Here is a 10721-nt window from a genome sequence, read left to right as displayed (position 1 = left end):
AAATATTGTTTATATAGTCGTATTCGAGTGTCCACCTGTCAACACAGCAAACAATTATTTAATTTCAATTTTTTAGTTTCATAATTTGTTTACTAATTCGACAGGTGAAAAATGTTACAATCTAATTTGTTTTAAGTTTTAATTTTTTAAACATTAATAATTATAAATAAAAGGTAAAAAATCTAGAGTTTCTTATAAAGTTGTAAAGTAAAGAATAATGAAGTGAGTTTCCCATCTCCTGTGTAAATAATCCATGAATGCGACGTGCGTCCAAGGCTGTGCGTGTGACTTTTGTAGTGATGTGGAAGTTTACTTGTAAAACAATATGACGAAAATTACCCCATTTATGATATTAATCCTTTCATTAATTATTTATACAATTAATCAAATACCATCATGTTCAGCAATTATATCGGATAAGCGACTATGTCATGATGAAAAGTGTTCTGGTAATTGAAGCCATACTTTACCTTATCTCATAACTATGATTGACAGCTCGTATTCTTATTTATACTTTATATATAAACTTGTTTTATCAATCTATCAGAAATCTATATAATACAATTTCACAAATTTATTTTTTTTCCATACAATAAACAGAACCCGTTTCTTTGGCGAAGACATTACTAAAATATAATTCCAATGATGAAGACATACTTTCGTTTCAAGCAAATACCGAGGTTAAAGTTTACAGTAAAAGTGCAGGTAACCGACCTGATCTTTGGGGTGTCGAGGTAAGAATGACTTTTAATTTTATTAAAAAAAAAACAGCAAAAGAATATAAATTAAAATTTTAATTAGGATTTTTTTTTCTGATGAACATAATATTTAATTTACATGATTTAATCTGAAAGTTGAATGGACTTTTCTCTATAATTAAATAATAATAAGTGACGTGTACAGAACATTATCATTTTGTTGGAAATACGACAGATTATTTTATTTGCCTTAATTAGAATTTTATTTTCATTTTTTAATGAGAAGAAATTTTATTTTTAATATTTTCAATTTTTAAGTAATGAATAAAATGAAAAATGTGATTTAATAATAATTTTTTCCAATCGTAGATTCTTGGCAAACGGGGCTATGCCCCAATGAAAATGATAAGAGAATATACGGTTATGAAAAGTGTACTGAAATTTGAAGTGCCTACAAAACCAATAGAAGATATTCCAAAGAATGAAATTGAAAAGGAGAATGATGAGCCTACTGAGAAATCACCTGAAATTTCAGTTATTAATTCATCAGCTAAAGATTTAGAGCACTTAATTCCAGTTCCAGAAAATGTTTCGCCATCCTATGAGGTTATTGATGGAACAACAATTCCATTGGCAATTGATGATTCCACAAATGATTATTCATCATCACAATCAATTGAGGATGTTGCAACAGAAGAGGAGCCAATTTTAAGTGTTCATCCAAGTTTAGTATCGTCGACAATTTCATTTGTTACTCAAGTTATCGATAAGGTCACTCAACAATTAGAAAAAGTCGAATCCATGAATATTAATGAAAATGATGAAAAAGAAGAGGAAAATATCCCACTGACTGAAAATGAAAATATTTCACAGACTGAAGATGAAAATATTCCGCCTATTGAGGGTAAAATTAATGAGGAAACCGAGGCAGAGGGGAAAAATGAAGAGGAGGAAAATATCCCACTGAATGAAAATAAAAATGTTTCACAGACTGAAGATGAAAATATTCCGTCAATTGAGGATAAAATTAATGACGAAACTGAAACAAAGGAAAAAATTGAAGAGAAAGAATTAAAAGAAGAGGAGAAAGAAAAAGAAATTGTACAAGAACCGGAGAAAACATTGCCGGATGAAACAGTTTCTGATGAATCGGTGAATGATGAAGAGAGTGAGGAAAATGAAAGTAAAGAACTAGAAGAAGAAGAAAAAAATAAAACGGAGGATGAAATAAAAAAACAAGAAGAAAAAGAAATAAATGAAGAAGTAAAAACACAAGGCGAGGAAGAAAAAGAAAAAAGCGAAATAAAAGAAGAAAGTGAAACAAAAGAAGAAATAAAAGAAGAAGGTGATAAAAATGAAGAAGAGGATAAAAATGAAAGAATAGAAGAAGGAGCCAAAGAAGTACAAGAAACGGAGGAAAAAGAGGAAAATGAAACAATAGAAAATATTCATCCCCCCGAGCAACAAATTCCAATCGAAGAAAAATTTCCAACTGCCACCGAAACTGAAACTAAAGATTCAAAAATAATTGAAAATTATGAATCAAAATTCACCAATGATTCTCCAATGGAGAAAGAAATTCCTCTTCCAGATCTCATCACAGAGACAACAACCGCCACTAATCAAGTGCCTTTAATTGATGAACGAGAAACTTTAATATTAAACGACGAAAATAATAATAATAATATAAATAATTCACAAATTGATGACAATGCGAATATGAAAAATGAAGAATCTGAAAGTAAAACTAATCAAAATTCCAAATTAGGATTTGATATTTTTTCTCTACATAAATTGAAATCGGTAGAGAATGTAAATAATGTAAATAGTGAAAATATTCTTCTAGAAAATACAAGTACTGATATTAATTTTGATTTTAATCGTGAAGAAATGAAAATTAATGAAACTGGAGATATTTCTGATGAAATAAATAATGATGTTTCTAATGATGATAATAATAATAATTATTCAAGTGCCAATAATGACACCGATATTTATATGAATGAAGAGTTTGTTTATAATAATGATAGTAGTGTGATTTCTTCAAAAAATGATCCTCTAGATAGTTTGGAGCCACATTTTCATGATGATGTGGAGCCAAGAAAAGAAATTTTGTCGGCGGAACAAGCATCCACATTTAATGAATTGCCTAGTAATCGAAATTTACTGAATTTTGACGAAACGTCGCATTTTCATTCTCGTAAGTGTCTTTTTCAAATTTACAATGAACTATTTTTGACAATAACAATCTTTAAATTTATTGTATTTCTGCAATCTGTTTGAAAATAATTGATTTTTTCGAGGAATTTAATTAAAATTATATTAAAAATATTTCAATTCTTAAAAAGAATTCAATCAAAATTTTTCAAAATAATTGAATTTCTGCAAAAAAATTTTATTATTTAGGAAAAGAATTCAATTTTTTCAAAATATTTAATTAAATTTGTTTCTTATGAAGAATTTTATTGAAATTTTTAAAAATAATACCTACAATTTTTGCGAAGAAAGAAAAAAAAAAGAAAAATTTTTACTGAGAAAAAAAGAAAATAATTTTAATTAAAATTTTCGAAAATAATTTAATTTTTTCCTAGAACATAATTAAAATTGTATTGAAAATATTTCAATTCTCCTAAAGAATTTAATCAAAACTCTCCAAAATTTTCTGCGAATAATTTATTCATATTTCTAAAAATAATTGAATTCTTTTAAGAAATTTTATTGAAATTCCATTGAAAATAATTTAATTTCTGCGAAAAATTTTATAAATTAAGTTTTCGAAAACAATAAATATTTTTATAGCTAAAAAGTAAATTAGTGAATAATTGAATTTTTTTTAAATTTTCGAATCTGAAATTATTTCAAAATTGAAATTCAGTGTTAACATTGGAACAATTTCAAATTGAAAAAAAATTATTTTCAAGGAATTTCCATTTCTAATAAATTTCAAAAATTAATTTAATTCCAATCTCAGAAATTGTTTATTTTAAAAATTAGAAAAATTGTAAGATTTATTTATAAATCTTAATTTCCATTTACAGAAGAGTCACAGAGTGATAAATTATTAGGGAATGATATTTCCGAATCAGCGGAGAATTTGGCAGTTTTTAATAAACAAGACTCGGTGGAAGAAGCTCCAATTCCTATGGGTATGTAAAAAAAAATTTCCCATTCTACGCATCTAAAAATAGCTAAAGTTTATTAAATTAAAATTGATCAATCTATAAATTTAAATGAAGAAATAAATTTAATTTATAGAAAGAAAATTCAAGTTAATTAAAAAAAAACTAAAAGAATAGAGTTCACAAAATTGCAGTGAAAAAAACTTTGAAGAATAAAAATATAATTTTTATTTATTACTGTTTATTTTAATTTATCTACAAAAATATAAATATTTTGAAAGAATAAAATTTGAAAAAAATGAAAATTTAAGAAAAGTGAGAAACGAAACTTAACAAAAATTTGAAAAATAGGTTTTTAAAACATTGAAATTGTATAAAAATGGTTTATTAAAAAATTGAAAAAGGAAACAATTTTAAAAAAATTTGCAGTATTTGAAAAAGCTATAATTATATTTAAAACGTTCAGCTATCTAATTTTTTAATATTTTCATTTTATTTGTATTTTTTAATTTATTTTTTATGTTTTTAAATATATTTATTGAATTAAATTAATTGATTTATTAAATTTCTGAATTTTGCAGTTTTACCTCCTGATGTGTGCGAAAAAGACTCTAATTGTCAAACAGTAAGTCTCATTAAATTTCATAAATATGTTAATTACAATCGATTTTGTAAATTCGATTAAAAAAAAAATAAACAAAGCATGAATTATTTATTATTCATTTTCACTGACCACAATTTTGTTTACAGGAAAATGTCGTTCATAATGACGATATCTCCATTGCAAACGTTATCAATATGGGTAAAAATTATTGGGAATTTTTGACCTACCTTCTAATAACTTCTATCACTATTCTTGTCTTCTCTCTCGGTTATTACTACATCGAGGTAATTTTTCATCTTATTCTTTTAGTAATAAAAAAACTGGTAACAAAATAGAAATATTAGTGAAAAACAAATCGACTTTTTTTCAACTATTGTTTAACCAATTATTTTTTTTATTTTAATCTTCTAGTGTTATAATTTATAAATATAAATTTAAAATTAAATATAAAAATTTATAAATTTTATAAATTTTATACTTTAATTTTTTTATTCTTTTTTATTTTTATACTTTTATAAGTCAAAAAGAAAATCGAATGCTTTTTAATTTGAAAAATAATAATTTCTTTTTTTAAGAAAAAATTTCATTTCACTTAATGTTAATTTTGTTTTTAATTTAAAATTCGTAGAATGCAAGACGGGACAATCAACTTATCGGAAGAATAAATAAATTGGAAAAGGAATTAATGGTCTCGTCAAAGGAATGCGCCATGTTGAATGAAAATTTAACATGCACAAAAACAAAGGTATGCATTTTGTTTCTATTTTCTGATTTAAAATATACAATGTGCTTTATTTTTTAAAAATTATTTTTCTTACGTTTAGTTATGTCTGGATAATTTTAAGGTTTGTTATGTTCGTCGTCAAAAAACAAATTTAACGTTTCATTAATTAATTTTAATATTAAAATATTTTTCTACATTTTTTACTAAATAAAATAAAATTAAATTACATTTTTTACTAAATCTTTTGTTTTATTTTATTTATTTTTCAAATATTGCCCATCTTATTGTTATTTTAATTAACTTTTCTTTAGTTGAATTCAATCGAAGACGAATCATTTGGATCAAATGAAATGGTTGCTTCTTTGAAAGCAGATTTAGAAGCTGCACAGGTAAATTTATTTATTTTTTTTAATTATTCTTATTAATAATAAATTCAGACAATATTTTTTCCATTTATGTTCCATAAGTATTTGAATATTTATGTATTGCTTTTATATTACATATACAAAAAAAATATTTTTACAACTGAATTTATTTTTTCTAAACTGTTTTCCTTTTATTTAATTTATTACATAATTTATATGAATAATTAATTAATAATTTAATTTAAATACTTATTAATGATTTTTTCAAAATTCAGAATACAAATTTGGAGATGGAGGACCAAGTAGTGACTTTGGAAAAGGAATTGGAGTCGGCAACGGAGGCAGGATTAGAATTGGAACGTATGTTACGTGAATTATTGTCATCGAATAAAGAAGATAATCCATTGGCGCAATCAGTTGAAGATCTACAAGCTCGATTAAACGCTCAACAGGCTGAAAATGAAGCGTTGACAAACGCCTTAAATTTAAAGAAACAAGAGGTAGTTGATGATATTAACAAAAATCAAGCATGCGAAAGATTTTACACTTGTTATTTCAAGTTTTTGATTTCAATTTCAATGCAGCTCGAATTTGACAGGCTTGAGGTTTGTCGAGAGAATTTATTTTTGTTTTTTTTTATTTTCTCCACTTCTCTGGATTCTGTGTTTAATTTTGTTTTATTTGTATTTCATTTTTTTTTTTGAGTTTGTATTCAATTATTTATTTTGTAAAAATAAGATACCGTAGTATTAGAGTAAATTGATTTTTAAAAAATGTAGGTAAAAAAAAGTTTAATGAAAAAAAAGGATTCAATTTTATTTGTATTTTTTTAGAGTGATGGCTTATCGTCAGATTTGCTTTCGTTTACGAAAAAATACGAAGAACTTGAAATCGAGGTCAAAAGATTGGAGGAAGAATTGAAGACGCAAGGAAATATGAAAATTTACATGGAACAGTCGATGGAGGATAAAATTCAACGATTGGAATTTCAAATGAGAGAGGTGTGTGTCTTTGATTTTAATCTTTAATTTTCCTTTTTCCTGAATAAAATTTAAATTGTGAAAATTTTTCTTTTCTATCGTTTTAAGACAATGGAAGAACGATCACAAATGCGACAGGCACTGAAAGCTAAAGAATTGGAAGTAAATCATCTTTTGGAAGTTGTTGATCAGGAAAATTCGAATAATTTGGACTTTGACAAACTTTACGATTCTGTTCAAGCAAAAGCTGAGGCACTTCAACTCGCCGAAGAACGTTACGAACTTCGCGTTCAATTGGTCGAGGCTGAAAATAATCATAAATCACTTGAAGGTAGAATTTCTTTTCATTCAGAAAATTTTTTATTAAATCTTAAAAAATATAATAATATTCATATTGAATTAATAAATATTTAATAATTTACTGTCCCGTCCATAAAGTAAATGGAATTAAAATGAAATTAAAACTATTTTATTTGCAATAATTAATTTATTTCCTTTATAAATGAATTAAAATTAAATTTTAAATAAATATAAATGATTTTTTAATATTTAATAATGTTTTTTTTACAGCACACGTGAAATCAGCGAAAGAAGAAGTTCTCTCGTTAACAGAAGAATGCAAAGCATTTGAAAAAGAAAAGAAGGATGCGGAAACGAAACTCGAAGTCTTAACGAACTTTTTCAATGAAAAAGAAGCTCAAAGACAAAAGTATGTTTATTTAATTTATTCGTTTATTAATATATTTAATAGAAGTAATTTTTTTTCTAATGACTTATAAAATTTCGTATTAGGGAAGAAGCAGTTTGGTTAGAGAAACAAGGAGAAGTTTCATCTACAGTCGAAAGGATACACACAATGCAGAATGAAATTCAAAATTACAAGTAAGATTATAAACTGATTTGAAAACAATTCGACAAAAATATTAAATATTAAGACAAAAAATTATTGAAATAGTATTAAATATTCAAATATTAAATTAGTGTTAAATATTTTATTAAAAAAATTTTACTAATTTTTGTTTTTCTCTTCAAGGCAGCAAATTGAAATACTAAAGAGGGAAATAGTTGATCAGGAACGAGAGTATAAGAGTCAAATTGGCGCTCTTGAAACGAAGGCGCATGAACATTGGGTATGAAGAATGAGATTCTTTATTTACATTTAGAATTTTTTTTCACTTGCAAGGAGGTCGAGTTTTAATTTAATATAACAATTCAACATTTGTAGGTAGTGGCCCGACAAAATGAGCGAAGGTTGGAAGAATTAAAGGCGGAATCAGGTCAATTACGTAATCGGCTTACAATTGTTGAGAAAAGTATGAATGATCCTGATCCCGAGGTTAAATTACATCGTAAGTATTTTTTTTTATTTATATTAATATTATATTTATACTTTTTATTTTTTATTATATTTCTCTCAAATATTTATAAAATAAAAAATTTCATGTTAAATTTCAATTTGAAATTTTGTTTTCCAAGAGAAGAAAAATTGGATAATAGTAATTATTATTATTACAAGTGAATAAATAATTACAAATGAATAATAACAATTATTGCAAATGAGTAATTATAATTATTATAATTAACTAAAAGTTTTCAATTGTAATTAGAACTTAATAAATTCTATTCCAAAGTTGTAAATTAATTTTAAAAAATTTTTGAAGAACAAATTATAATACCGCTGGTGTTATTTATTTTCAAAAAATAAATAAAATAATCCAAAGTAAAAACTAACAGAAAATTTCAAATTGAATATTTACGTATTAGAGAAAATAAGTATTGACAATTTTCAAGTAGAACAGATTTTGAATTTTCCTAATTTTTAATTGTTCTTATTAGTAAAAAAAAGAATGAAAGATATTTAAAAATAAAAGAATAAAAATTTGAAAATTCAAAATGTGTGTTCATTATACATATTGAAGAGTTGTAGAATTGTTAGTTTAATTAATTTCTTTCCATGCAACAGTGGAATTGATAAATAATTTATTTTTTTATTAAGAGAAGGGATTATTTTTATTATATTTCGACCAAAGTTGTTATCAATTTTTTTTATTTAAATGCTACTTTCAATTTTGGAATAATTTCAGATTCAAAATTTTAAAAAAATTCAATGATTGACTAATTTAATAATTAATTATATAATTATTTACTGTTTTCAATAACTTTAATAAAATTCAAATGTTTTGAAAAATTTTAATAAATAATATTCCTTCTAAGAATTTTATTATTTATGAAAATAATTGACTTCTTGCGAAATTATTTTCGAAATTATAATAAAATTCGTTCTGATAAAATCATTTATTAAAAGCGATTAATACTTATTTTATTGATTAAAGATTGATGGTAAATTTTATCTGTCGTTAATTGAAACAAATACTTTGGTCGAAATATAAATAGAGTAATAATCGAAAGCGAAGTTTGATGAAAAGAAATATTGATTTATACAAACAGGAATGGAAGCAAATGGAGAAAGTGCAACATCACCGTCCCTCTTCCTTGGACCGGATAATTCTAGTTCTCCCATAATGTTTAGCAATACCTCTGGTGTTCCTCCACCTCCTCCTCCCTCGTACATGTTCGGACCAGGATTTCATCCTTATTTACCTCCACCACCCCCGGGACCCGGGGGGCTTCCGCCTTTTGACGTCGGTCAAAGGCCACCGCCCCTTGGAGGAAGATTATCATCGCCTCCACCTCTACCTCTTCAACCACCTTCAGGACGTTACGAAAATACAGGCTCACCTCCACCCCTCTCGCCTCCATTGCCACCCCATCATCATCTTCATCATCATCATCATCATCCATCTCATCATTTTGGTCGCCACAGATCGCCACCGTCGCCGCATTTCACAAACGATCATCATATTATTCATCCACCGCCGCCGCCGCCTCCCTCGTTGTTACCAATTCCCCCTTTAAATCATTCACACAATTGGGGTGTCGAGGAGTCATTGCCACGAAATTCTGGTTTCTATTCTCGAGATCAACGATCCCGCAATCATAAAGGTTTGTGAACAGAACAAAAAAATTGCACGTTTCTTTTATCACTGGGGAACTAATTCACGATGTTTTTTTTTAAAGGAATTTTTGTTACGAATGTATTTTAATTATTTTGTTATTATTTATTTGTTTGTTTGTTATTGTTCACCTTTTGCATGCAAGGACGCAAGCGCTTCTCGAAAGTGCGACAATTTTGGAGTACAATGGAAGGAGGAAATACTCCAAAATAAATCTTGAATGAAAGGGACTTAAGGTTCAAGAACAATTGTTTTTTTGTTGATAATTTGCTTTGGTGTTATTTTTTTTTTTTTTTTTGCTGAAACAATATTTTGAAAATTTTAGAATATTCTTCTATAAATCCATTCATTTTAATAATTAATTAAATATATATATTTAAAAATGCAACTAATTTCAAAAGAATTTAAATTATGAAAATTTTTCAAAAATCTTAAAAATTTCTAATTAAATTAATTCAAAATTGAAATTTTCTAAAATTTCAAATTAAATTAGAATATTAATTTTTGCAAGTAGAGAACTGAATTATTAACTCTTTTGTTTGCAAATTTTTTTTTTTTTGAATTTTGTGTTCATTTTTCTGCACTAGACAATAAAGTAAATATAGAATTTTTTATGGTAATCTTGTATACGAAGTTAGTACAAAAATGTAGAAAAAACAAAAAAATACAAAAATGTTTATATTGAAAATAGTGTAAAAATATTTTTAATTTTCAGGTTCCTTACATTCTTCCGGCGAATCGCTGGACAAGTCACATCACAGTGGAAAAGTTTAGTCTTTGTTGTTCGTTTTATAATTTGTCTAATGTAATTAATTTAAAAGTGGAAATTTCATAAGAAGCATTTACATGTGTTTAGGAAAAAAAACCCCTTCTTTTGTATGAATTAAATCAGAAATAGAATGTGCCAAGTCTTCTTGTAAAAAAATCGACTTTTAGTAAAATTGTACTTTTATTGATTTTTTTTTACTTGTACGTTTTTCATTATTGTTTAATTTACAAAGTTTTGTTTTGTTTTCGTGAGACGAACATTTAAGATTAAGAAATATTTGTTTTCACTTTTACTGATAAAAAAAAGTATAAAATATATATTTGTTACCAATTTGTTAATTAAAACGTAACGAAACATTCTCAAAATATATACAATAATAATTAAAAAAAAATCAAAGTGGAGTGATGTATTTTTTTTTGTTGTGGATAAAAAAAATGTGAATTGAATA

The 10721-nt window shown here is 25.5% G+C and overlaps 1 protein-coding gene across 4 annotated transcripts; it reads left to right on the top strand.

The window, feature by feature from the left end:
* The first annotated feature begins 243 nt into the window (after positions 1 to 243).
* LOC122505532 (transport and Golgi organization protein 1) lies at positions 244 to 10703 on the top strand. Of its 4 annotated transcripts, XM_043617214.1 has the most exons (19): positions 246 to 449; positions 601 to 734; positions 1068 to 2898; positions 3737 to 3844; positions 4399 to 4442; positions 4568 to 4705; positions 5050 to 5166; positions 5246 to 5266; positions 5457 to 5534; positions 5786 to 6010; positions 6095 to 6115; positions 6344 to 6511; positions 6599 to 6821; positions 7061 to 7199; positions 7283 to 7372; positions 7524 to 7620; positions 7716 to 7839; positions 8939 to 9493; positions 10220 to 10703. In XM_043617214.1, exons 1-19 carry the CDS (start codon positions 326 to 328, stop codon positions 10276 to 10278), a joined length of 4296 nt encoding a protein of 1431 aa, XP_043473149.1. In that variant the 5' UTR covers positions 246 to 325; the 3' UTR covers positions 10279 to 10703. The 4 variants fall into 4 exon arrangements, with proteins under 4 accessions (XP_043473153.1, XP_043473149.1, XP_043473150.1 ...); XM_043617218.1 differs by lacking the exons at positions 8939 to 9493; positions 10220 to 10703 and adding an exon at positions 9650 to 9779 and having other exon boundaries at positions 244 to 449; XM_043617215.1 differs by lacking the exon at positions 5246 to 5266 and having other exon boundaries at positions 10220 to 10702.
* The last annotated feature ends 18 nt before the right edge of the window (positions 10704 to 10721 follow it).

This window comes from Leptopilina heterotoma, unplaced genomic scaffold (assembly GCF_015476425.1).
Source record: "Leptopilina heterotoma isolate Lh14 unplaced genomic scaffold, ASM1547642v1 Lhet_36, whole genome shotgun sequence".
Lineage (NCBI taxonomy): Eukaryota > Metazoa > Arthropoda > Insecta > Hymenoptera > Figitidae > Leptopilina > Leptopilina heterotoma.
This window is presented reverse-complemented; position numbering and strand designations above follow the sequence as displayed.